At 43.7% G+C, this 27,146-nt stretch overlaps 4 protein-coding genes across 4 annotated transcripts; 2 read left to right on the top strand and 2 right to left on the bottom strand.

Moving 5' to 3' along the window:
- Positions 1-36: 36 nt before the first annotated feature.
- Positions 37-6,880, bottom strand: tmem47 (transmembrane protein 47). The gene is made up of 3 exons (XM_041935389.1): positions 6,452-6,880; positions 2,067-2,207; positions 37-1,851 (listed from the first exon to the last, which is right to left on the bottom strand). The coding sequence occupies exons 1-3, from the start codon at positions 6,675-6,677 to the stop codon at positions 1,673-1,675; spliced, it is 546 nt and encodes a 181-aa protein (XP_041791323.1). The 5' UTR covers positions 6,678-6,880; the 3' UTR covers positions 37-1,672.
- Positions 6,881-10,217: 3,337 nt separating this feature from the next.
- prrg1 (proline rich Gla (G-carboxyglutamic acid) 1) lies at positions 10,218-16,090 on the top strand. Its single transcript, XM_041935759.1, has 4 exons — positions 10,218-10,285; positions 11,191-11,231; positions 12,057-12,217; positions 13,393-16,090. The coding sequence occupies exons 2-4, from the start codon at positions 11,222-11,224 to the stop codon at positions 13,855-13,857; spliced, it is 636 nt and encodes a 211-aa protein (XP_041791693.1). The 5' UTR covers positions 10,218-10,285; positions 11,191-11,221; the 3' UTR covers positions 13,858-16,090.
- A 388-nt stretch (positions 16,091-16,478) lies between these two features.
- cpox (coproporphyrinogen oxidase) lies at positions 16,479-21,263 on the bottom strand. Its single transcript, XM_041935498.1, has 7 exons — positions 20,572-21,263; positions 20,258-20,401; positions 20,024-20,134; positions 19,772-19,913; positions 18,231-18,449; positions 17,247-17,351; positions 16,479-17,150 (listed from the first exon to the last, which is right to left on the bottom strand). Exons 1-7 carry the CDS (start codon positions 21,128-21,130, stop codon positions 17,066-17,068), a joined length of 1,365 nt encoding a protein of 454 aa, XP_041791432.1. The 5' UTR covers positions 21,131-21,263; the 3' UTR covers positions 16,479-17,065.
- A 1,111-nt stretch (positions 21,264-22,374) lies between these two features.
- ccdc181 (coiled-coil domain containing 181) lies at positions 22,375-26,854 on the top strand. The gene is made up of 6 exons (XM_041936063.1): positions 22,375-22,450; positions 23,651-23,760; positions 24,135-25,136; positions 25,271-25,417; positions 25,966-26,123; positions 26,303-26,854. The coding sequence occupies exons 2-6, from the start codon at positions 23,659-23,661 to the stop codon at positions 26,472-26,474; spliced, it is 1,581 nt and encodes a 526-aa protein (XP_041791997.1). The 5' UTR covers positions 22,375-22,450; positions 23,651-23,658; the 3' UTR covers positions 26,475-26,854.
- Positions 26,855-27,146: the final 292 nt, after the last annotated feature.

Here is a 27,146-nt window from a genome sequence, read left to right as displayed (position 1 = left end):
GTCACGATTCACCAATGCTTCTTTTTCCCAAATGAACCAAACACACCTTTATTTTCCCAGTACATGTTTATTATGTTAGTAATCCAACCAGCGGGAATCAGAAACACATCAGCAAATGCTAGTGGCATGCACACACTCACTCACTTTCACTAATGTTGCAACAGGGGGCTGGAGAAGTTTCTGGCCACCTCGAGTGAGGCTTAAGAAGATGGCTAGAGCAGATAAGTGCAGGTCTTCTGTCCCTGCAAGTCTCACCTCTCAGGACCACACTGTCCTCCTTCAGGTTTCTTTTTTTCCTTTTATTTATAAGGTCAACACACATCAATCAACATTTCTGTAATTGTGCCAGTGTTACGCAGCTGGCTAATTTTCCTTTGCAGACCTTTGGCTAGGTTTGAAACTTCCCACATTCTTCTTGATTGAGCCCCTGTTCCTCATAACGCTACTCATGCACTGCACATTGCACTCTGGCATCTCCTAAAATACTTTATTGTGGATGCAAAAACTAAATATGCTGACTTTTTCAAAAACTTCCTAGCCGAAGCGGAAAAATCTACCGTTGTGTTCTCAATGGTGCTTATTCTACTCGGAGCAGTCCCAGTTCCTACTGGGTGAGAAGATGAGGCATCACATGGGGAAATGTGTGAGCATGTGCTGGGTAGTGTGATCATGCAGGCTTGCGCACACACTCAGCAGACATGGTCATTTGCCATCTTCCTTCCCACTGGTCTTCTTTGAATGACTATTACTTTATGATGCTCACTGCACATACTTACATATAATACAACAATTTTATCAAAAAGCAGGGATAACTTGGATTTAGCTGCAGATTTGCAATAGCAGCCAAAGGTATTTACCGCTGTGCTAGTCATTAACCAAGGAAATGTTCCTCCCACCAGTGTATCATTTCAAAGGTGTCTGTGGAATGTTTTTACTGTCTTACGTAGCTTCTGATTATTATGAGTATTTCTGAGCCTTTTAATAGACTTGAATAAGACAAGAGAAAATAAAGCCAGTCTTGGAGCTGTATGACATGCTTTCACCAAGCAGCTACACTCTACTGGAGGAAGAAGGCCAGGCCAAGTTCCAGATGAAGCCAATCTCCGGGGAAATGCAGCATGTTGCATTTCCTTAGGTGTGCCCTGTCTTCCTCGCTTTGTCATCCTCAGGATATCATTTCAATAGGATCTTTTCCTCCCTGGATCCGTTACCTCCCTGATTGGCCCGAGTTAAAATCATTCTTTGCCTTCTCTGCTCTGATTGGTTCAATAGATCACCAATTCGCCCTGGTATGGGGTCAGTGAATCCATCTGTTCCCTCCAGATTTTCTGCATGAATCTAAGACCTACTGGAGTCCCACTTAAAGGGGACGCTGACTTAACTGGTGACATTCTCTCCCAAATTGAACTGTCTGGTTTGGATTTCTTTTTCACAGCTGGGTTTGGTGCCAAAAGAAAGAGTGCATGGGGCTTCAGTCGAATGAGTGTCTTTGAGAGTTCACAGTATCAAATGGAAGGGTTCATTTCCAGTCCTGAAACTAACAACAAGCATTTGCTTATTCCTATTTTTCTAGTCCGTGGTTGTGCACTGTGTAACAGACAGAGAGTTCTTACAACTGAGAGGGCACTGGGTGAAACAGAGAGTCTCAGTTCCTCTTCTTGCCTCGCATATTTTAGTAGTAGTCTTCGTAGTTTTTGGGGTTGAGGCAATAGAGGATGGCTCCTCCAAACGAGAAGATGGTGGATCCCCAGGCCAGACCGTAGCCCCAGTTAAACTCGTGGTACACCCTCAGGCTGACCGTCTCAATGAACTTGATGGGGAACAGGACCAAGCTGCACACCTGGAGTACCACTGCAGAGCAAAACAGGAAAGAAACGTACTAATGTCACTTTGTGTGGTAATCATACAGAATGATAAAGATTAAAACACAACTGAAAGGAGGGAGATTCAAGAAAGCCAGCCTACCATGGACAGGTTTTCTTGGAAGCTGGACAGTCAGTGTTTTGTATTTTTGGACTAGCTCAGCTCTTCCTTCTTTTTTTCTCTCTCTCTCTCTCTTTACGTACCTGCAGAGAATAGCATGACAGCCACGGGCTTGTAGCAGCGACTCCTGGAGCTGAAGCACAGGGAGATCAGCGCCACGAGGAAGGAGAGCAGGGTGAGGGCCGCCCCCCCCAACAGCAGGGCCACTGTGGCGATCTGCCAGTCTGAGACAAACACACACACACAGGGACAGACAGGAGGGAGGGAGGAAAGGCATGAAATCACACTGAGATAGAGAGTGACACAGGTAGCTAAAACGGGGTTACTCTGGAGAGCCTTGTCTGCGCTGTCGACAGGAGGCAGGGAAGTGGATAGAGGAGGAGGGCTGAAAGCAGAAGGAGGCAGCAGAACAGGTCACAGTCCATGTTGGTGAGCCACATGCTCAGTCTCACACGAGAGAAAAATGATTCCTCCCCCTGAAGTTTGTGGTGAATTACCGCAGTGTAAACACAAACTATTTGTGGTTCAGAGGCCGAGGCAGCTCCTCGTGCATATTCTGAGAAGCAATGGCTCATAATGTTTTGACGTGAACCACTGGGGACCCACGGTCAGTGGCAGGAGAAGAATGTGAACCATGCAGTGAATGACCCCTCGAACGCAGCGCTGCACTTTCTGGCTGACAAGAAACAAACAAACACACACACAGGCGGATTTCGACGGTTCAGCGATGGATCCCGATGCAGCAGAAAGGCAGAAAGTGATTCTGTGAGATAATGAGTATCCCTCCCTCTTGGCTGATGCCAGCTCAGCAGCATTCTCAGCATTTCATTCAGATTTACTCCAAAAACACTCAACTGGAATTAACAGCCGTCTCACGTCTTGTTTCCCCATCCCTGTCGGGAGGTGGACACAAAATGGGAAGCATGTGTGTTCGTCAAAAAGGAGAAAAACATCATAGTTGAGATTTTTGTTCACTTCATGCAAAAGAAAATCACTTCAGCAGAGGAGAGCGTTTGAGGAAAAACAGTTTTTTACAGACTTAATTAGCCATGAGACGGTAACTGAGACGCTATGTTATTGCGTAGAGATTAAAGGTCTCTTTCGTAGCTTTACTGTGCACTCGCGGAAACAGGAGGTCTGCATGTAAACAAGCAGAGGATATTATGATGAGGCATTTGATTGCATGGGAGGAAATAATTTAGAGTACAGTGGCTGACAAAAAATAAATAACATCAAAGCATAAAGGGGCCTCTGCATAATTAATTCAGTCTTACAGTGGAGGAAAAGTTCACATTGAAAGGCTTTAGAATATATTTTGCCTTTTTTTTGTAAATATACGGTATTGTCTATTATGGAGCCCAGGAAATATAAAAAGATTAAGCATTGCCAAGAATATTTCCTCTCTATTGAGGCAGAAAATCATTAAAACATTCACCAGCGGAGAGAAAGTGACAGAACATAAGCTGCTTAAAACACAGTTCCCACTCGTGTTGGAGGGAAACTTTATTCCAGGGGCCAAGCAGCTCAAATATAAACAAACATCAACTACTTTTGACCAAATATGGTTCAGGATTTAGAGTTTAAAAATGGGCCCTGTCACCACAGGATGTTGGAAAGAGCCCATGAAAAGCAGAGCACCAGCTCCCTCCAGCCTCCAGTTTGCACAACACGAGGCCCCCTGAAGGACCGACCCCTTGACTTTCTCTGCGACTGCCTCGCTGGCTGCCTCTCAGCAAAGGGCCAAAATGACTTGACCTGGAGTTGTCAAAGCCCATCGTCGGTGAGATATCTTCTCTGGGTCAGTTTGGTGCCTTCAGCCCAGCCAGCGTGCAACCGAAGCCTTATCAGTGCACCCATGAAACAGCAGGATGCAGGGAGTCATCTCATTTCAGATTTGGAACAGACCCTGTACGCTGTGCAAGAAACACAGCCAGAGTCGTAGTGCTTAAAGGCTTTGACGAGCAGGAAGCGCCAAACTATTAATCTGAGCCCCGCGTGATGACAGATGGAAAAGGAGATACAGTAGACAAGATCCAATCTGAGCATTAATTATGGTCCCATGTGTGCATGTCAGGGGCTGCTGAAGTGTTGATCGAAAAAATCCTCCGGGGCCCAAATTCTGTTCCTTTGTCTGAGACAATGGTGGAAGATCTGTGTCACAGAAGAGCCTCGAGTATCTCTCTTGCTGTCACACACATTTAGCTTCACTCTCTCAGGGCAGCAGAAGTTTAAGAAGCAGAAAGATCTTCAACCAGAGGTTCCCGGCTCAAGGCCGCAGGGTCCGCGAGCAAGACGCTGAATCTTCACAAGCTCTCTGCACCGTGCTGTGACCTCGCTCCAGGAGAGGACAGCCACCCAAATACAAGATCGATAACGTACTACATTATTAATATGCTTTGCCATCACTGCGTCTGACTGAGCTGGACTCGCTCACATTCTGGCTCCACATTCGGCTTGTTCATCTCGCACCGACCTGGCGTGCACACACACTGAACTTGCACGACCGTTCCACATTCCTACCCCTGTGTCAGGTCTGTATGTGTTATACTTGACCTCCAACCCTCTGCTTAAGCGTGTGCGCATGAGAGGGAGAAACTACCATTTGTGTCTGTGTATTTTAAACACTTCATGAGCATGTAGCAAGACAATATGTCTACTTTCTAGTTTCTGCTGCATTTTATTGTGCTTTCCTGAACACACGCACACACATGCAGGCCTTGCAGAACAAGCTCAAAACATCTGAGCGGCCAGCTGGTGTTTCAAACTAACAGGATTTATTTAATGCCCAGAGCATGACGCTGAGGAAATATTGGGGGGCTGACGAGGGGGGTAGAAACTGATTACTGGGATTCAAATCAATAAGCCTAGCCAAGCACAAGCCTGAGGAAATGGGCAGTTTGCTGTGTGCATTTACTGTGGTATGCTGCTGCTGCTGCTGCTGAGAGCTGGGAGCTGACACGGAGACTGCATGTCTTTATATGGCACCAAAGTGCACTTTGTCTGCGCTGACAGTGGAGGATCGGGGCCAGCGTGACCCACCGTTACTCATCTCTCAGACAGAAAGAAAACATTTTGTCTGACGAACAAAAACACAATTCACCACTCAGCACACAGGAGGAGGTCAGAGGCAGCAAAACGTGAAATATATATATATAGCAGCACACACACACACACACACAAAAATGAAGTCAGGAGTGCAGGTTTACCCACATTTTACATTTGCAAAATAGAATTTAGACAACTTTTATGCTGATAAATACACAGAATATTAAGTGTTAAGTATATCAGGCTAGAAAAGCAATGCAGCCCCATAAAAAGAATTCTACCTTTAATAAGCTTTGAACTTAGTTTTTCTCGTCATTTTTGAGGCTTTAGTTTTGCAGTGTTTCTTCTGGACCGGATCGTACTGGAAAGGGTTTCTCTTATTTTGTCCACCTTACAATCCAGTGTAACCTAACACAGCAGCACCACAAACCTTGGCCTGACAACGTGCCAGAGTCTCAATAAAAATGAACATTATAAGATTTGCAAATTGCAGGGTGGTTATATTGGATTATTTTACAGATGCCACAACGAGGTCAAATAAATGCTTTCCTGAAATCAGGACTGCTTTTTAGTGACCTTTTCTCAACAACCTTCCTTTGTTTTTATCACTGATTGACTGGCTGTGATGGAAAAATGAAAAGAAAAAGAAATATTGGGGACACCATGTCAGGAAAGAAGGTCCCTTAATAGAGAAAATCAGCATTTCTGGGGTGCTTCACTTGTTTCCCTGGTTACTAATCTCCAGGCATCTGGATCTCTGGGGAGTTCTGTGCTCTGAGTTGCCCTCGCTCCTTGGCCGGCGAAGAAACGCACACAAAGGCTCATTTTGTGCGCAACAAAAGGCCAAATGAAACCCCAGCTGGACCGCTCCTGGCCAGGCAGAATTCCCACATCCTTCAGTGGGGCACTGGGCAACTGTTTCAGAGGCAAAGTTAACTCGTCTACATGGAAAGCCAGAGGTGTATTATTCAGCAGACTCTGAGAATACACTTTTCTTTTCTTTTTCTTTTTTTTAAATAGTCTTTCATTTCCCGCTTGGATGTGCAACCATTTGTGCATCTTATTTCATGCAGAAAGTTTTGCAGTTGAAATTAACCAGGCAATAGCTAATTATAAAGTAATTAACACAGAGCGCTCTCCTGGGTGATGTTTTGCAGCTCTCACCCACAGAACAGATTGGTTCAGCAATGCACAGTCTGCAGGGATCCTTTGTTACCCCCTGAGCGCTCTGCATCTGACTTTCATTTGAATATGAATGCGGGTGTCTGTCTGCACCCCCAAAATCCTGCCATTTCAAGGGTGATACATCCCTGAAACTACAACACCCAACTGGTCTAAAACTTCCAAAACAACATGGTGGCGCATCGCCCCATCAGCTACAGCAAGTCAATGCGTGCGTGAGGCACAGGAGCGTCTGTCTCACCGGTGGCCAGCGTGCTGTTGCAGGACCAGTCCACGGAGCTGACGGGCTTCCAGCAGGACACCCACATGGACAGGTAGTACTGGTCATCCGCCGTGACCCACGCTGGGCTCAGCACGGCCCCGACATCCAGGCACAGGGCGAGAAAGACGCACACCAGTCCCACCAACTTCAGGGGCGTCAACGCCGACACCCGGACCTCCTCTGTGCCGCTCACGGATGAAGCCATGTCTAAAGTATCTTACTCTTTCAAACAAAAACAAGAAAAAGAAGTGTTTTCCTGCCGAGGACTCTGTCGTTCCTCACATGCAGAAAACGCGCCTGGTTTCAGTTCAGTTGTCCCCTCCTGCTCCGTGCCCGTGCTGTGGGTAGCAGGATGGGGAGCCGCGCTCACTCCGCGCCCTGAGTCCCGGGGACGCTGCTGCCGCTGCTGTAGACTGAGCGCTCTGCGGACGGGACTGTGCTGCAGATCACTGAAATAACACGGTGCTGCACCTGCTGGGTCCTAGTGCCTAGACCCGCTCCCTCTTCCACAGCATCCCTCCCCCTCTGTATCTGTGTCTGTCTTTCTCTGTGGGTCCTTACATGCAGTGATGGAGGAGTAAAAAGAATAACTTTGCAGGCATTGACAACATTAGTCTGTGGCTTTTCATTGATGACTGGTGGTGTATTTTAATCATGCCCCTTGATACCCAACGCAAGTGCTGTGGAAATGGAAAACAGAAATGTTTAAAAGTCAACCCCTTTGCAAGGTAGCAGAGGTGCTGATTCCACAACTTTCAATTAGGCCCAATAGACCAGAATATAAAGCGAAAAATATTGCATTTGGAGAAATACTTATGGAGGAGGAGTACTTACGTGCAATTTATTTTTATAAATCCTTTTTTTCCTCCCAACAGATTTTTAGCAAATCATATTCTTCAACTCAAACAAAACAGACAACACTTACCATTTTCTCCTTTTTCACTTGTAAAAAAATATGATACATCTATGTCATACTATTATATACTATATGTAGTCTTTGTCTGTGATTTTCAAAAATCATTCTGGGAAATGAAGACACCACCAAGTGGAGCAAAAACAGCCTGATGCAAAATGTGTAAATTACACCCATAGACTGTATAAAACATGGATGTAATCACCTGCAGGTTTCTGAGGAGCTGCTGTGAAGCTCAGTGACAGTGACATTTTGGAAGTGCAATAAGTAATCCAAAAATGGGCAAAGAGGTGGCACCGAGGGGCACCTCTTTGCCTGAGACCTGGTTGCTGAAACCTAGCACTTAGCAGCCGTGCCCATAATTATGCGTAAACTGAAACCTTAATATAATTTAAACGAGTGAGTTATTTAAAGATTCACCCCTGTACAGTTATCATGAACAGGAACATTAGCTATAGAGACCAAAACCTTTTTTTGTACCAGGCTGTAAACATAATACTGTACTAAAATGAGGTCTATGGGGATTAACTCACTTTTGGAGCCAGCCTCAAGTGGCCATTTGAGGAGCTGTTTTTGGCACTTTAGCACTGGCTTCATTTTTCAGCCCCAGAGGTTGCCGCTTGATGAACTTGTCATTATGTTTTATTAAAACGTATTCTTAAATTTCTAGGTTTAAGGTACGGTATGAATTTCAGGGTGTGTAGCCAGTGTCAGTGGATTTTGTGGTGTTTAAAACAGTACTAATGCTACTGTATTTGGATTGTGGTGATGTAAATGCTGTTTTAGAGGTTTTGCTGTTGTTGCCTGGAGGAAGAAATGAAAATTATTGTGGGAAAAAAATGATTTTTTCCCCCTACTTCCTACTACCATCCAGTTTGGGTAAACATTCATCTTAGTGGGTTCACCTTTTAACTACAACACTGCTTATGTCTCTTGTGACACACTTTACCCAACTTCTCCTTTTCTCCTCTATCCTCTCAGGTAACACTTTGTTTAGTATCACTTTATTCACTCTCTCTCTCTCTCCCTCTCTCTCTCTCTCTCTCACACACACACACACACACACACACTTACATCTTACAGTGCTCTTTCTTTCCTAATTGAAGTTAGCTAATCCTCTGTCCTTCGGGAAGAATCTTGGAATTAATTCATATTGATTAACACAGACACATACACATGCACACACACACACATGCAAACACGTAATTTTTGAAGCAAATTAACCTCATAGTTACATTTAAACATTTACAACATTAATATCTGTGTTTGGCTCCTTGTAAAAAAGTTGAAGCAGAAGGCTACTGGCCGGCTGGTGGAACCATTGAATTTAAGAAAATGTGAAGAGCTAATAAATAAAACACAAAAGGCGGTTTTGATTTGACTGTGTATGTGTGTGTGTGTGTGTGTGTGAGAGAGAGAGAGAGAGAGAGTCTTTGAGTTACAGGAGTGTAGGTCAACTGTTCCTGGCGGCAAAGTCTTTCAACATCATTACTGATGATTGCAGATTGTAATCAGTGGAGACTCAGTGGGTACAAACACACACACACACTCACACACACACACACACACTCGAAGATCTAATCAGCATTAATGTTACATGTGTGGAGTTGTTGTACGCATATTTAATTGCGCTTATGAGGTACAAAATCTTATTGCTCAGACTGAAATGTTTGAATTGACTGACAGCCAGCACATTAAGCAATAAAAAGTGTGGAAACAAATTGATAACTGTCGTCTCCTCCTCTGCCATCAATAACTGGCCAGCAGTGCACCACCACTGATTAGTTTATGTGAGCAAAATGCAGAATTAAAGCAGGCCTAATTCAGTCGAATTGGATTTTTTCTTTGTCTTCAAGGCCATGAAAATTTCAGCAGATACAGAAACTCACAATAACGGCAGGTGATAAATTGCTGCAGTCAGTGCAGAGTCTTTTTAGATGCATTTTACAGCCACTCCACCTAACTGGAATTAGAGGCTAAAGTTGATTTCAAATTGTGCAACTTGTCACCATTTATACCACATGGCTAATACTGATATTTTATCACAGAGCATCAAAGTTTCTCTGTTCTTCAAAAACAGCAACGATTTTGACAATAAAAACAAAATAAATTTTTTCTGATATATTATAACTAATATAATCTAATGTAAAATATTTCATGTTAATATTACAGAGGAAATCAATTGCACTGAAAATGACACTTGTGGATATTTGACTCCCTTGCAGAACTGACCCTTTGCTGTTAATAAAGATCATGCTTTTGTAAGTAAATGCAGTTAAAAATAACCAAGTCCTAAAATACAATGACAACAAAAGAAAAGGGAAAAGAAGAAAGTGAATTCAACTCAGTTTGATTTCACTGATTATCTGAATTCAAAGTCAAACCAAATAATAGAAATAAAATTTTGGTGTAAATAGAGATCAGATCCCGAAAAGGCGAAAATGGACTGAAACCTGATGTGATTTGCATTTTTATTTATTTAGTTTATGACATAGGTTGGTACTTTTAACGACTGATTTTACGTACACAGTTGAAATGAAGAGTAACTTCTGGTGGCCACAAAAACACTCGCAAAGGATGCATTTCATTAGAATATTTAACCTTTCAGTTTCAAGCATGCATTAACACCTTATGTTTAATCAGTAGGATTATTACTATGATTGTTAAAATTTTTGACTTCTGTAAAGCTATTTTGTGCCACATGAAGTTATTATGTCAGCTGTAATGATTGTGGTCAGTATGATCTGTCCCTTTAACTCACGCGAAGGGGCCTTTCATGGGACCACTGCACGCCAAACGGAGCTGTGCGCATGCGCACCGCGCATAGCAACACTTCGGGGTAGATGAGAAGAAGAGGGAGCGTTTATGCGCATTTCGGGGACGAAAAGAGCTGAGCTGAAGTGAGAAAGTTTATTTTTGTACTAACAAACGGCAGTGAATGCGTGCGGTGTTTAGCGGGGATGCTTCTGTCCACCTCTGTGTCTGGTTATGGGGCCGTTTGTATCTCACTCGTTAAATCTCATCCGACGCTGAAGGCGCACTGATCCGACAAATCATCCCCGCTTGTCAATACACGGCCGCTAACCGACACACAGCACCGCTCACTCGGACTAGCTAACATTGTTGTAGCTTTCGTTTGTTATCGTTTCTCTGTTGTAATTTGTATAACGGGGCGGCGGCGCTTTGTTTGGGATGTTTCCGCTGCTAGTCATCTATTTCGGGCGGCTACGAGTAGGATTCCCGTAACACCTCCGTGTGTAACACTGGCCAGCAGCCGCCATTGGTCACTGTCACTACGGTCAAGGATGTCTCATATTCACCGCACAGCGACGCCCTTTAACGCCTAGCTGTTGAAACCATGCTCATATGCGTCCATTGTGTCATATTATTGAAGTGTTCTTTTTCCCAAAGCATGTAGAACATTTTTGACGAAGAGATGCGGTGTTGTCATACGACTGTGATTCTGTTAGATCCTACATTAGCTCATAGTTTCCTTGTCAAATCAACTTTTTAGACTGAATTTCCCCGGAAGGTAAAGATGGCTGATATCAGATTTCCTACCCTGTATTGGATGGTCACAGCTCTTGAAAATGTGTGGCATGACCTCCTTTTCAGGCCCTCACAAGTTATTTGGATGTTGTTGCTGTGTAGGATTAGGATTATTTAAATAACTGTCCATCTGAAGAAAGAAAGAAAGAAAGGAATACTTGTAGATTTGAGGGGATCATGTCTAATTATTGTGTGACTTATATCATGTATCAGCAGGTTCAAGGCTGTACATTAATGTGTGTTTGGTTTTCTACAGATAAAGCACCTTCAACAGACTCCCGGCAATCATGGGGAGTGGTAAGTTGACCTACTGTGCTTATGCAATTAGCCCAAAGGCAGACAAAACTTGCACATGTCAAGAGCAACCAGCCATGCAATTTCCTTTTTTCTTTTCTGTTGTGTTGATCTTCAACATTGTTTGCCGTTAGTTAGAGTTAGTCACTGGCATTGACTCTTCCGGTTTGCTTCTGTTTTAGCAAACAATACCCATTCTTTCCCCCCTTTCCTTTTCTTGCTTTTACAGTCTTGTGCTGATCACGTCCCTGAATGTATTAGTCACACGGACGCCATTACTTATTAGTTCGGCAGCACATCAGACATTCCTGTTGCATGTTGTGGCAACTTGTGTGCAGTTTCTGTTAGAGAGTTTATGTTCTTATCCTGGATGTGTGAAACAGAGGGCCGCTCTGTCTTTCTAAGTTCATTCCCCCAGTTTCTCTTATGTGGCCCAGGGATGGATGCCTAAATCAAAGGAGCTTTTGTTTTTATGCAGAAATGTGGGCACTGGGCAGCACTTGGCTCTGCTCTGCAGCCTTTGTTTCAGTCCCCACCTCTCTCCCTCTCCCCTTTTTTGCTTTTTTTTCAGCATCTCTATCCTTTTCGTCCTCTTGCCTCGCTCCTCTCTCCTTCAGTACTCTCTTTGCTTATATTTCCCCCCCTTTACTTCCTGCCCCATGCTGTTCCGCTTACTTACTCACCACCACTTTCTTCTTTTTTGCTCTTTTTCTTGTCTCTGCTTCATATTGTGATTCGTGCATTTTTTCTCACACATCTCTCAATTTAATATCCTTTCCCCCCTCTCTGTCCCTGTGTTCGCGCCTCCTCCCACCGCTCGCCTCTCAGTGTTCCTGCCGGCGGACGCGGCCCACTCGGTGCTGCGACGGCTGCGCAGGGCCAACTTCTTGCTGGAGGAGATGAAGCAGGGTAACATCCAGCGGGAGTGCCGTGAGGAGATCTGCACCTTTGAGGAGGCCCGTGAGGCTTTTGAGAATGACGAGAAGACGGTGAGAAAATGAGAGACAAATCACGTCAGACCTACCATTTCTCCTTCTTAAACACTAAATACACACCCACTTGAATCACAAAACAGATTAGCATTAGACGGTTTGACTGACTCCGCAGTTGTAATGTCTATACATGGATACTACAATTATCATTCCAAAAAAGTTGGGACTTTCTGCAAAACGTAAATAAAAACAACGTGGTGAACCTCGCTCCATCCTCCCTTGTGAATGACTGAGCCTTTCCGGGATGCTCCTTTCATACCCAATCATGATACTATCACCTGTTACCAATCAACCTGTTTACCTGTGGAATGTTCCAAACAGGTGTTTTTGGAGCGTTCCACAACTTTCCCAGTCTGTTATGCTCCTGTCCCAACTTGTTTGAAATGTGTGGCTGCATCATCATATTTGAGAATAAGCAGATATTTAAAACAAATCAATTAACTTATTTTCTTTGTATTGTTTTCAGTTGAGTATGTGAAAAAAAAGGGTTAGCAAGTTATCTTGCTAAAACTTCAACCTCGTGTCATGGGGCCGTTGAAACAAAAATAATCATTAACCATAATTATCTAAAGGGGAGTACAAAAACTTATTTCATTAGCCCAATTCTCATATTAATTCTTATTTTGACCTGTAGATGGCCTGGACTCTGGACACATGACACCCAGCTGAAGTTAAAATCCACAAATCAATATTACTACTGCTGAATAACCCATACCAGCTGCACTATGTAAAAACATCCAACATATCCCTTGAAAGTGCTCTTTTGTAGGGTTCATGTGTCCAGTAATGAAATCCTACACCGAGAGTGGTAGCTCGTGGAATGTGGGTGTTTTTTCAGGAAGTGATGATTATCAGCAGGAAGAACAGCCGAGTGTATGCTAGAGAGGATGGCGTATTTGTAAAACTATTGTGAGAGGCCAGAGAGCAGAGTCACGCAGATGGACGTGCACAATCATGTGGTCACTTTTTGTTCCTGTGTTGTTGTCTACTGCCTTTGTGTTGTACTGATCCGATAAAACATTGTCATACAGTGGACACCATGTGTCCCGTGAGTTTTTGGAACAATTTTAGTCCACTGTATTTACACTGTAGCATGAGTCTTAACCTGAATGAAATGTTGGTGATCTTGTATCTTTTGACAACATGTGTATCTTTCCTCTGATTGGCTGCAGAGACGGTTCTGGGAGGAATACGTGCGGGAGAGCAGTCCATCTGGAGGGCTGGAGACAGTGGTTGGAGGAGTCCACTCTCTCTACTTGATCGTGCCATTGCTGCTGGTTGTGCTCATCATTGCCACCGTCGCCATCACTGTGTGGCGCTGCCACTCCCGCAAGCGCTCGCAGCGCAGCCCCAGCCTGGGACATTCGCATCATGACCACGTCCTGTCAGTGGTCTCTATGGACCATTGGGGGAGGGATTACCACCACGGAGACCAGTCAGAACTCAGTGTCCACAGCAGCCCAGCTTATCCAGGCTCAGAGCTCACATCAGGGAGAGGAAGTGCAGGAGACCCGCCACCATCTTATGAGGAAGCTGTGGGCCATACAGATGTCCACATAGAGACAGAGCCACCGCCACAGTATGAGGATATAGTCAACACCAGCTCCACTAGTGTCAACGGTGGCCATGGGAGGTAAACCTATCTCTCACTACAACCCCAACAAAAGCCCTAACCTACACTAAGACCATCTTATCATTTAGCAGTGCCACTGTTGTGGCATCACCAGCCTTCCCCACTCAGCACATAAAGAAACACTATTAACTGTCTGGTCTATGGTCTAATGCAATGTTTGCCGGAGCCAGTGCTGCTGAAATTTGCACTAACCTTTCATCAATGACGTGAGGTGATAGCAGGAAGGAGCAAATGATTTTGCAATACCAAAACCAACCAACACCTCTGCTGATTTTGCTGAAGTTGCATCTGTGCTGTCACAAATGTCGTGAATCATTCAAGTCAGCAGGCATAACGAATGAAGCATGTCACATAAAGAAATGAAGGGTTCTGATTGTCATGATGAAGGACAACTGTTCTAAAAGTGTATATGGGGTTGAACTGATGCTTTATTGAAGGTTAGTGCCAATTTGTTTTGTCACAAGTGGTAAATAGTGGATACTTTTAATACCTTTTAAATTTGACCTCTTTGTTGTCAAAAATAATATTTACTGTTACCACCTAGAATTTTATATATTACATAGTTTAGAACAATTCCACTGAAACTAAACACTGAAATTAAAGCTGCATTAGGTGATTTTTGACCACCAGGTGGCAGAGAAAATCAAGAACAAACTCAAAGTCAAGCTCATCATGGCTAACCTGTGGGCATACAGTTATCGACTCACACATCCTGCAAACACACAGCATCATGTGCATCCCACTGGAGTTTCATCACACCGTTTACAGCCAGTTGAGTCCAAAAATACTTGTCAGCTCTGGTTTGTTAAACCAGTTTGAGTCTTTAGTTCACTAAATACTAAATAACTTTTTTTTCTTTGCAGTTTTGTGCTGGCCACGTAGTGGATGCTTGGTTTGTGTAGGCTTGCGAACCGTCAATAGGAAATAAAAAGGGAGCTTTTAACAATTAGTGAACACTGATAGAGCTGCGGAGTTCTGCCGTGCTGTTCATTCTCAGTGGGTTTGATGCTACTAGCAACCCTTCCACATTACAATCAGTTATTTGATCAAAAATATAACTAAATGCTGGTTTAAATAGTCGAGTTGCCAAAGGAATGCATCGCATCGATCCAACTTCAGTCTACACTCGTGAATGTTTTCAATTTGAAATGTTTAAATTTCGATCAGTTATAAAGGGGGTGCTGAAATGTGTTTTGTGTATGTGTGTCATATGTGCGTATATTTTGGTAATGCATGCAGCCTGGTCTGTACATCCGAGGTTGAACCTGGCTACTGTTTATTGATGGTTGGTGTTTCGCTGGCCCGTCTCCACCTCCAGGGCTGTTTTTTTTTTTTTAGCCCGCTTTAACTGTGAAAATCCTGCCCTAACGTTTCCCTCAAAGCAAATGTAACCATGTTGGATATCACTACACACTCAGTGCCACTTTCACTAATTGTATACTGAGGACTCTTCAAATAGGTTTGCAGCTACAGCATAAATCTAAATTGTGGAGTGACATGCACAAGAATGTGAGACAGAAAGCATTAGAAAAAGAAGCTTTGGGAAAAGTTACCAGAGATGAGAGATTCTGTATTTAAATTCACTCTGGACAAAGTTCATGTTTAGCATGTGTAATGTACTTGTATATAAATATGTGTAGCCTGTGTGTGTGAAACTAAGTTACAGTGAGATTGTTTTTTTTACTGCATAGGAATGCGGTGAATGCGTTGATAACTTATACAGTAAGTCGAGAATACATGAAGGCACTTTGTGTTTAAGCTCAAAATGGGCTTTTTGATGGAAAGTAGGACAGGTCTGGTTTGATGTACTCAACATCACTCTCAGCCATAACGATGTCACTGTAATCCTCTGGAAAAAAGTGCTCATACTCAATATATGCAATGTTGCTGCATACACTAAAAACCAAATATATCTGTTAAATGTTCACAGATACTGATAAATGTCACATTTTGTGTCACCTCACAGACTTTGAGCACTGATTATCATTCTTCTACTTCTTGTGAGTTGACCTGTGAACCTCAGCACTTGCTATGACCTTGATCTGAGTCGTGCTAGTGGAGGTAGCCATTTTGGTTAGGTCAGTTGTTGTACTGTTATTTGCAGAGCCCCCTTTTTTGTTTTTTTAACAATGCCTTATCAAACAAAATGTTATATAACATTAAATGCAAGGGAATTTGTTATAAATCCTTTATGTGCAGAAGCTTGAATTAATTTGTAATAAAACATTAAAAATGTGCCATGCGTCTACTTAATTTCACTCAGTATCTCGTGAACATGATCCAGAGAGTTTAAGTGTTTCATTTTGTACTCATAGTTATTGTTCTCTCTATGGTGAATCTAGCAGGATCCATCACTTTACAAACACATGATATGTTGTGATTCAAAGGTGCATTGAAGGGTGAATTTAAGTTAAACGTGTAAGATGAAGCCATAAAAATGGGGCCTTGGGTTTGAGAAGTTTAAGTGCTGGAATAAACTAAAAAGAAAAGGTATTAGAACACACAATGATCAAAATCCATTAACCACAGATGAAGGACAAACCATGACGTAAAAGGGGCTCAAGAGGGGTCTGTCCATTCTTAAGATCCAACGTTGATTGTCAAAAATGACCCATTGTGAGCAGATACAGTGAATCATCCAAAAACAGGTTTATTAACATTTCACACCTGCAGCAGGCAGACACATACACACAGTGGCTCAGATTGTCCCTATTTTCCCTTTCAGTGGTTCATTAAAGAAGAGTAGAGGAGAGTAGGGCTCTGACAGCTTAAAGTAGAGCAAGCCACATTTAGCCCAGGCATAGAAAAAAAAAAAACACAGCTAGTGTTTGACACAAACTCTTAAAAAGGAGCACATGATCAATGTGAGATGACCTACAAGCTGGTACAGTGACCATCTCTGCAGTTACATTGTTTGGGCTTCCTTTAACCTGCCAGGCAGTAAGCAATGGCACAAAACTCAAGTTTAAAAACAAAATGTCTCATTGTGAGTACTAATGCAATCACTATGTGATTAAGTGTTAACAAAGCTGATTGGATAAAACATAGCAAACAGGAGAGGGAGAAAAGTACCAACGTTGATTAAACTCTTCAATGCAATTTAACATTATTTCAATAGACATCTTTTCACAGGTCACACCATTTAAAAATATAATAACGGCGGTTTCCTGGATGTCTGTCCATACTGACATGTAAACCTGTGAACACTGCACTCACACCCACTCCTTGGGGTTTCGTAACACCTCCAGCATCTCGGCCTCTCGGGTACCTTCGGCAGGCTCACACATGTACTCCCACCTGAGGATGAAAGCCGAGTTCGTTACCGAGCAACAACCGCTCGTCACCGTCATACAAGAGCAGGGCTAGCGCTGCTTCAAACCAGTGTTCCCTTACCTGGCAGTGAGGGGGAGGGACATGAGAATGCTCTCGATTCTGGAGCCAGGCGTGGCCAAGCCGAACTTCACTCCCCTGTCATACACCAGGTTGAACTCCACATATCTACAGCATAAACACACAAGGTCTACTGTAGAAGACACATAGCGTCATATGATGTCATGATGATGAAGTGGATAGTGTAAAGATCTGCGTGGCCTTAATCCAACTCAAGATAACATGCAAACCAAGAATGTTTGATTGTGAGGCTTCAAATCAATAATAAACTTCATTAAAAACTTGCATTAGTTTTGTAGGTAATCCAGCACGGTGAACATTTAGTCATCTTTTTTTTGATAACTGAAGTCTTCCTGATTGCTGTATGTTTGTGCTGGTGAGCAGCTCTGATAGAATAGTCTTGGCTGTAGTGTGACTGAATTCAAATTATCCTTTGCTCCCTGTTTGTCTCCCAGCTTTGACAAATGCACACACTAACCTGAAAGACAGTTCAAGTTAATCTGCACTTAAAGCGGCAAAACCACACGACTTCAATGCAAATTAAGTAAAAGTTAACTGAGGTTCACTGACGAGACTGAGCCAGACTGGCTCATTCACGGCATTCAACCTGGTCCGGCCTCTTTCTCATCCTAGATCTCGCCCATCCAAACGCCGTCTGAATGTCTAATAATCTCACCATCACTCCTCTTTCCATTCATAACCTGGCTCTTTAGCTCTTTCTTTGTGTTGTAGTCTCTCACTGAATGACTCAAAACTCCCTGCTGGAGCAGAGAGCTCCGCCAGGATCTGCTCCAGATTTGGATTCCACATCAAAACGTTTTAGAAATCATTCTGCAGCTCATTAATGGTGATCAAAGTCTCTAATATTTTAACTTCCACAAAGTAAAGGACACTAAATGTTATCTGCAATGGATCGCCTATCCTAAGCCGGTTTAATGTTTGTGTGAGTGCATTTACAGTCGATTAACTTGTGCGTCTTATACTCACCTTCCTCTTCGTAACTGCTGCCAGTTCTTCTCCTCATCAGTAAAGGAGTCGTTGACGTGTTTGTACACGATGGGCAGGTAACAGGGCACCACGGTGCTGGTGCAGCTCTTGACGAAGTCGAATGCCTCCTCCTGGCTCGGGGAGTCCAGGTCATCGAAAAAGATCCCACCTATGCCCCGAGTCTCTCCTCTGTGCTTAATGTAGAAGTACTGGTCACACCTAGACGCCAGAAGAATTGGACAAGGAAATCATTCAGTTTCCACATCAAGAAATACAGTTAAATATCTTTTACACCAAAATGAGTGCAGGCTTTTTGAAAACACTGAAAATAGGCGACTGACTCCTTTCCCATCGCCAGTAGACGAGTTTGCCTTCTTGTCTGAGCTGTGTTCTATGTCACAAACATGTTGGAAAACAGGAAACAGATTAAGCAGCATGGAGGCCTGTGACAATGTTACAGCAAATACTTTTTAAAAAAATCTTTAACTTCAGTCAAAGTCAATTGAGCAATGCTCAAGTATTTCAAGTTTTCATCATAGCATCCTGCTAGAAAAGGTTTGAAAATCAGCAGTGTCATCCTTCAGAGCCTAAGCTGATAAATGGCTGATTGTTGAAATGATTGTTGCTGAGTCATATTACCTGGGAGGGAACGCTGACCTATATACGTCAACCTTCCTTGTTTCTTTTTTTTTTTCTTGTTAAACCAGGGCTGGAGACTCAGAAACATTCAGTAAATCTGGGCTCTGTGTTAAAAGGCGGTAAAAGTACAGGTACGACAAAAAGAATTAAAGAGAAGTCAAGTGAAAGCACATCTATTGTGACAGTTTAAAAAGCAATTTAAATGAAAGTTAAATCTCACATCTGCCTGTTAAATATGAAGCTAAAGCCAGAAGAGAGTTAGCTTAGCTTAGCATAAAGACTGGAAGCAGGGGGAAATAGCTAGTGCGGCTCTGTTTGTAGGCACAAGAAAAACCTGACATATATCACAGTGGCATCAATCTTCTCGTCTTAACTCTTGGAAACAAAGCAAATTTATTTCTCCAAATGTCTAACTACTCCTTTAAAGGTCTAGTGTGTAGGATTTAGTGGTGGTGCATGTTGCAACCAACTGAACACCCCTCGTCTCACAGTGGCCGTGAAACCTGTTAAAAAATGCGAAAGGCGCTCCTTGGATCCAGTGTTTGGCTTGTCTGTTCTGGGCTACTGTAGAAATATGGCAGTACAGTACCGCTGACAGATTCAGCAGAATCCTACTCACTGGACTTTTAAAATTTAACTTCAAATTAAGACAAACTTGACAACATTTGCTCATTACAAGCTACATCAGATAAACCACACCCATCCTTGTGGTATCCCCAGTGATCATTCACTGGCTAATGACACGGCTCAACGGTTTTTCTACAATTGCAGGCTTTAGGCAGAGACTTCCTCTTATCATTATCTGACAGTGAGGATACACCCATTGTAATCCACACGCACGCACCCACACACACACATCCAGTATGTGGAGTGGCAGACACAGGACTCGAGACAAACTGTACCATTTCTTGAACTTGGCGTAGTACTGCGAGTTGTGCTTGTCGCAGGCCTCCTTCAGGGTTTTGTGGAAGTGAAAGGTGTCTTCTTCATCGATATAAACTGGAGTCAGGTCTGTGCCTCCACCAAACCACCACTGGTGAGAGCCTGGAACACACACGCAGAGACAAGAAAGAGGGAAACAAGGGTCATCATTCATTCATGCACTCAATCGTGTCACTGACACCAAGACACGTCTGCTGTCGTCACACACTCACCATCCTCCTGTTCGATCTCAAAGTATCTGTAGTTGAAGTGCACTGTGGGGATGTGGGGGTTCTTGGGGTGGATAACGGAGCTCACACCCATGGCACAAAACGGCAGCTTACCTGGGAGAAAAGCACAAAACGTTATCTATTACATATTACTCTGAATGTAGGCTATCACAACTCTTGCCAAAATGTGCACCAAGCTCGAAGCCTGCACTCAAATAACAAGCGACCAGAACTCACCATCTTTGCCTTTGAGGATTTTCCCTCTGCTCCTCATCTGCCTGGCGGCCTCCTCAGTCAGGTGTCCGGACACCACTGACACATTGACCCCTGCCCTCTCAAACACCTTTCCATCTTGCAACACACAGCTGACTCCCCCGCCACCTGACACACAAACATGATCAAAAAGGGAAGAGATTGAAAGAGACCCACAGGAGGGTGTTCTGTACCCTGACACTGAGAATCTCATTGGTACCATATGACAAAAATAACACTGATCCGCTCCATAGTTGAAATGTCACCACCGTGTCAGGTGAGCCTGCTCCCTAGCTCACCTCCCTCCTTCCTCCACTGGTCGACCCTGAACGTCCCACCATCCACTTCCACTAGGGCTTTGCAGAATTCGGCCTGGGTCTCCATAATCAACATTTCCATCTTTGTTCGCATCTCCCCTTTCCTCTCCTGCAGCACATGGATGTCGGTCACCGGAGGAGACATTAACCCCCGGCATCTCTCCAAGATATCATCCTCTGCTTCCTTCTTCTCGGCTTGGATTACTTTCGTTGCCATTTCAGCACGCTGGAAGTGGTTTGCGTTGGCTAAAACCCCCGCTATTGCCGCAGCTGCCGTTACAGCTGCGGCTCCACCGAGCGCTAGAGCCCCCCTTCTGGTTCGCCCAGCTGAGGATCTGCCGGCGGTCCCATGGGACATGAACCGTACGCTGGGACCCCTGGAAAACCATCTCGTTCCCGGAAGCAAAGTCAGTGACGGACTGTTAGCGGAGGATAGCGGCATATGCGACTCTCCAGCCCTAGCAGGGCCTTTTAAGTGTGAAGTCAAACATCGTCTCGCGGTAGCCGTTTTGTTTGCAGTGCGAAAGACGATGGTCGCCATTTGTGGGATAAATGCTAGGTCTTCCCTCGGTGCGTAGTTATTAGTTAGGAAATAGCTCGCTATTCATGGCATTATCATAAACTGTGCTGACGTTCTTTCGGTCGTGTTTCAAGAAGTTGCACGTCAAGGGGCGTGTAGTTCCTGGGGTAGTGACAGAAGCACCATGGGATATGTCGTTTTTCGACGTCGCGATTCCGCGCTCTGCGTGTCGTGAAAGCCTACAGCAAACTCCTATACCCAGAGTGCAGAGCGCCTAAAAACAAATGTTGGGTTCAAGGACTCCTCTTATACGTCGGATCTTTTTGCAGTAAAGACGATTTTAGGCGCTTCTGTTGCGATTGACTTCAAATCTTCAAGATTCAGATCAAGAATCTGACTGAACAGACGGAACTTGAATTATTATCTGATTAGAATTTCAACATATTTATTGTTTAGACTTACATTATATTTTGCCTACAAAACAATCTCGAAGATTCCAATATCGCCAATTCAGTGTGGATGTTTGTTTGTTTTTTTTGTCATCCTTATGCTTTATTATATTATAATATCGTTTTCGTTTTCTTCTCTGTGTTAAGGGCCCGAGATTCAAACGTCATTGGGTTCACTGATTGGTATTTCTGTCCGATGGTCAAGTGCTGTCAAATTAAATATTAACCAACATTGATCTGTTTGTGATAACTTAGTTAAACATTATTTTATGTATGAATTAAAAACTTTTGTCAGCTATGTTGCAGTGCATCCTTTGTTATTTGTCTCTGTTCTCCGCAGACAGCTATCTATCATTCCGAATTCAATGAATTCATATAATGCATTTAATTAATCCAATTATTGCTTTAAATCTCAACTAGAGAACACAGGTTAACTAATTACAGATGTAATTTTATATATTTTTATGATGCTGCAACTCTCTATTCATGCTAAATTAATACACAGAGACAGTGCTGTTTCATTTTTGTAGTATCTTTTTAAATATCATATAAGATTACTGTTACTCGGTACAGATGGATGTTTCCCCTTCTGTATAGTGTTAATGTGGAGACATTACTGGGCCACTTGTGAGTTTTGCCGTGCAGGACCCCTGTGTGCGCATGCGCAAGTAGTAAAGCGTGTTGTAGGTCTCTATGACGACGGGTCTATTAAACCTTTTAGGGCTGCACATAGAGGGACTAGCAGCAGATTATGTGCACAGGTGTTTCTCCGCAGACTGCCAGGCACTATGCGAGCCAGTTAGAAGGAGTGATAGTCACAAAACAAGCCGGCTGGATGTGTTCTTCCACTGCTTTTAACTCAACAGAGATACTGCGCAAGAACCTGCTGGTGGTGAGTTCACAACAACCATATTGCTTCAGTTTTCAGTGCAGTTTATTTCAATGTAGCCAAACATTTCGATTAACATTATTCCTACAGGCGCGATCTGTGCCCAACAATTCGCCTTCTTAATTCTGTCTCTGTTCTGTTTATTTTTATAGCTCTGCGGCCTATAAAAATAAACAGGATTATAATCTATGTTTGTTAAACTCTGTTTTGTAGCCGGTGAATTTGGCTTTGAGTCACAGCAGAACCAACTACAGCTACATTAAACATAACGTACATGTGAGCAGACGGAGCATATTTGTGACAAAAAGTAAGACAAATACTTTACTGGTAACCCTGTAGTACTGATGTCTGTCCAGCGGGGGGCGACCAATCCCCGACACAAGTAGAGCGCAGGTCTGTGTAACCCAGATACTCACAGGACATGCAGTGATGTGATGATGGCCACCACAGTACTGCAAAACCCAGGGCTTCAATCCATGTGACAAAAAGCAAAATTTAATGCATAATTTGGAATATTTTGCTTGTAGTTTGATTTGTGTCGTGTTGTTTTCATTATTCAAGTGGTGTGAACCAGATGGGATATCCTGATTCATAATTTAAAAAAACAGTATTTGTACGGCCACACCCACAGTCATATGTTTGTTTTCAATTGGCAGGGTTTAGGGCTAATTATAAGATATAAGATATAGATTAAAATTGTATTATTGGTAGAATGTCATTAGAAATAGATAAATCCCCTTGTACTAAATATTTATAAATCGTTGATATAGTGTGAGTAAAACTGCACAGGTGTCTCTCTGCCCACAATTATGATGTTTTTCTATATACTTTATATAAATAAACAATTTTAAATAAAATTTAGTTTAATAGAGGTTTTTTAGCCATGTAGTGGAATACGGGTCAACAGCTTTGTTTTGAAGTAGGTACAAGGGGAAATGTGTCTGGGGGACATGAATATCCAAACTAGTTCTTGGCAGAACTTGTCATTGATCAGGTGTAGGTCAAGAGGATATTTTGGCCTAATTGTGGCACAAGATTCAAAATCATTGGGAGTCATCCTTTTGGGACCATGAATATCCAGAATACAATTCTAGTCGGCTGCGATCTGTTGCTTAGGACTGACTGGCGGCTATCTCTTTCTTAAAGCTGTGCTGCTAGCGTGGCAGGAATCATATCTGAAATCCGTCTCTGATCTTCCTCCAGTGAAGATTATGAGTGAGGTTGTTTACACAAAGTCGCAGGAGGAATATGAGGACGACTTTGAGAAAGATCTGGACTGGCTGATCAGTGAGGAAAGCCGGAGCGAGGACCAGGTGAGTAGGGCCTCTAACGCACTATAAAGTGCACTTTATAATAAGATAATGATCAATAAGATCACTAGAGAGATTGATCGCATCTCTTCTTTATACCCTGCTTCTTTGTTTTGCTGTGTGAAAGTTTAGAGTGCTGCTCTACTTTCTGCAGACTGGGTGCTGCATGGGTCCCTGACCCTGCTCTGTGAGAGTGAGCAGTGAGTAGTGTTGAGTTACCCAAGCTGGCACATCTCCCTGTTTGCATGTGAAACCTGCTCTGATGACATACAGTGACTTCCTGTCATGCCTATTACCTGCTAAGTATTGACGTTGCTCACTCAGCTACAGTCAGACCTAATGAATGAATGCAGAGTGTCTGCCTCTCCACCCCACAGGAAAATGACTATGAGGACATAGAAGCAGAAATCGACAAAGAACTGGAGGAGGATGAGAAACGGCAAGAAGTGAAAAGAAAGGCGAAAAGCCTCAAGGAGGAGAAGAGGGGCAACAAAACAGATGAGTTGGAGGAGGATGAAGAGAGGTGGCCCTCACCAATGGAGCCATTAGAGTATGACTCAGACAGAGACAGCCCAAGTAAGTCATCGCTGATCGTCCCACCTCCTCCAGGGATGGATGACCAGACAGATGAGGAGAAAAAATACATTCTGGAGAAGATCCAGCAGGCTAATCGGGATCTGCAGGACCAGGAGGCTCCTGACATGACGAGGCGCAGGCGGCTGCATTTTAAAGAGAAGCTGGTGGATCTGGTGGTGCCTCCGCTGCAGTTTGAGAGAGATGCCAACAGTAGCGAGGTGGATGGCGGGAAGAGCAGCAAGGATAGAGCCATGGATTCAGAGGCAGAGATTGAAGTGTCAGGGAAGCTTTCTGAACTCAAACTTTCTCCTCGGGAGGGAAGTGGAGGATTTGGCAGGGCTGGGGAGAGCAGTGAGGGGGCGCAGGGGGTAAAGGAGGGCAGAGTCCTTGTAGAAAAGGATGGTAAGTTTGACCTGGTCAGCCTGAATGAGGTGGAGAGTCAAGGTCTTCTCCCTCCTATAGCGAACAACTACAGCGACTACTCATGCTCCTCTCCACGTCCCCAGGAGCAGACTGCGAGCTCCAGTAAGACCCACAGGTCCTCCTCCTCTCCTCGCCCTCGTGCCGGCTCTTCCCCCTTCCGGCAAGGCATTGATCACCTCCGAGCCCCCAGACCTCCACCTCAGCCCAGGAGCAGGCCCAGCTCGGCCAGCCACAGCCAGAGAGGCAGCCAGAGGAACGGCAGCAAGAGGCGGGTGCAGTCGGCCACCGGGACTCCCTGCCAGGCCACCTACACCCTCACCCCCCACCAGAAAGAGGTGCTGCAGAGGATCCGGGAGAGGAAGGAGAAGCTGGCCAGAGAGGTAGGAAAGAAATGCTGTGGTTGGTCAGATAGAGAATAAAAAAATTGGAACTGTCACACATAATGCATTATGTTTATATTTCCACCTTGAGGCGTGTTGTTAATGCCTTAAATCCCCCTTGTTGCCCTCGTCAGGCAGAGCAGAGGAAGCATGAGGAAGACGAGCAGAAGAGGCAGGAGAATGAGCTGGCATTCAAGGCCTGGATGATGAGGAAGAGAGAGCAGTACCAGGAGGAGAAAAGGATCCACCGAGCCCAGGAGATGGAGAGGATGAACTCCAAGGTACGACCACAAGGGGGCAGTGATGTAGGCTTTATGTGGTAGGATTATTCGGTGGCAGGAGTTTCAGTTAAGATTTTAATAATGTATATTGACCAATCAGCCACTGTCCAGCTTCGTGACACCAATGGATTTTTTTTAACCAGAATCTAAGAATCAATTTCATGTTAAGTATTAAGTTTTGCTCATGCAGCTGACTAATGTAGCACAGCAATGATTCAGTCTTCTCTAAATTAAAGGAAAGCTTATGGATTTTGCACACCAAGCATTTTTAGACACTTGGTAGCGGCGCAATTAATCTTCCAGAAAAAAAGCCTCTTCTGCAAAGGAGATGAATTGTTTTACCTGAGTAAAGCATATTTGCATATTTGTTAAAAACAGAGGAGGGTAAGTGGGTTTCTTCAGCTCAGTGAGAGCCAAAAATCTTCAAAACCTCATTCACAGCAAAGACAACCACAGCACTAGTCAGGGTAATTTAAATGCATTGCTATAATACATTTTTCCCATCATTTCCACTTCATTACTGGGTGTGTTTCTTTGCCCTCATGCAGAGAGACTCCTGCGACCCGGAGGAGTCCTTCAGACTGTGGCTTCAGAGGAAGCAGAAGCAGCAGCACAAAGAGCGACAGCTGGAGGAGATGAAGAGGCTGGAGGAGGACAGCGGTTACCTCTTACGCAGCCGTGAGGAGTGTGAACGTGCGTTCAAACTGTGAGTCCACTTTAGCTTTTCATTCAAGAAGATGTAGTGTGTGTGCTAGATAACTTACATAGGATTGCATACATTACATAGAAATAATTCATTATGAGCAACTGTATCCCCTTTCATGCAGTATAAAATGGGTGTTTGGTGATACGGCGTCTTCATTCCCATCCTCCTCCCATCCTCAGGTGGCTGAAGAGGAAACGGGCGGAGAAGCGGGCGGAGCAGCAGGCGGCTCGAGAACGCTCCCGCAGGCTCGTGCTGGAGGAGCGACGTGCTCGACGCATGAAGGACTTGCTGTGTACAGTCAACGAAACCAAGCCGTTCAGATTCACTGAACAGCTGGCCTACCGCTTCTGAAACCTCCTCATAAAAACAAGAACTGAACAATGTTCAAAAAAAAATCTGGTTGTGATGATTTTTGACAGATATGAGTCACAGTTTTAGAGAAAAATGGTCATTTTTGGCAAGCTCCCTTAGATCTGGGAAATATGATTTGTATGCCGGAGCATCTCTGCTGCACCACAAAGCTTCATTTTTACATTTTACCTTTATTAAGCTCCTGTGATTTGGATATTGCACTCGGCCATATCACATTTCATTAATATTTCGATGAATTGTTCAGCCCTAAAAAAACGAACTAGATTCTGTTTTGATGCTACGAGTCTCATCACGCAGGATCATTGAACCACAGACGGGGTGACTTGTGTGGAGCAGACATAGTTTATTCTGTGTTCAGTTGTTGCTACTGTTTTATTATTTCTTTTTCTGTGCTCTGTTAAAAGTTTACCGCCGCGACCTCAACTCAGTGTGAGCAAACCTGAGTAAATACTCCAAATGAAGTAAAGGTGTGTTAAAATGTATTGAGTACATGATTTTTTTTTTTTACTGTATTTACTTTGACTTTGTGTAGAGACAGATGCACTTTAAATGAGGTTCTTCTTAATTACTTAATTAAGAGCTGAACTATTTGTTACTGTATGCCTTTTGTCAGCGATTGTTGAGTTACATAGATACACAAGGATACGATCA

The sequence above is a fragment of the Chelmon rostratus genome, chromosome 4 (genome assembly GCF_017976325.1).
Source record: "Chelmon rostratus isolate fCheRos1 chromosome 4, fCheRos1.pri, whole genome shotgun sequence".
NCBI classification, from domain to species: Eukaryota; Metazoa; Chordata; class Actinopteri; order Chaetodontiformes; family Chaetodontidae; genus Chelmon; species Chelmon rostratus.
The sequence above is the reverse complement of the archived record's forward strand: the minus strand, read 5'-3'. Positions and strand labels throughout refer to the sequence as shown.

Bases quoted from the DNA above. Each gene is read 5' to 3' on its own strand.
- tmem47 (XM_041935389.1), bottom strand. From the start codon at position 6,677: ATGGCTTCATCCGTGAGCGGCACAGAGGAGGTCCGGGTGTCGGCGTTG. The intron at 2,208-6,451 runs GTGAGACAGACG...TGTTTGTCTCAG, and splicing joins CAACAGCACGCTGGCCACCG to ACTGGCAGATCGCCACAGTG. The intron at 1,852-2,066 runs GTACGTAAAGAG...TTTGCTCTGCAG, and splicing joins TGTCATGCTATTCTCTGCAG to TGGTACTCCAGGTGTGCAGC.
- ccdc181 (XM_041936063.1), top strand. From the start codon at position 23,659: ATGAGTGAGGTTGTTTACACAAAGTCGCAGGAGGAATATGAGGACGAC. The intron at 25,137-25,270 runs GTAGGAAAGAAA...TGCCCTCGTCAG, and splicing joins AGGAGAAGCTGGCCAGAGAG to GCAGAGCAGAGGAAGCATGA. The intron at 26,124-26,302 runs GTGAGTCCACTT...TCCCATCCTCAG, and splicing joins TGTGAACGTGCGTTCAAACT to GTGGCTGAAGAGGAAACGGG.
- cpox (XM_041935498.1), bottom strand. From the start codon at position 21,130: ATGGCGACCATCGTCTTTCGCACTGCAAACAAAACGGCTACCGCGAGA. The intron at 19,914-20,023 runs GTGAGTGTGTGA...TGTGTGTTCCAG, and splicing joins TGAGATCGAACAGGAGGATG to GCTCTCACCAGTGGTGGTTT. The intron at 17,151-17,246 runs GTAAGGGAACAC...TTTCATCCTCAG, and splicing joins TCCCTCCCCCTCACTGCCAG to GTGGGAGTACATGTGTGAGC.
- prrg1 (XM_041935759.1), top strand. The intron at 12,218-13,392 runs GTGAGAAAATGA...GATTGGCTGCAG, and splicing joins TTGAGAATGACGAGAAGACG to AGACGGTTCTGGGAGGAATA.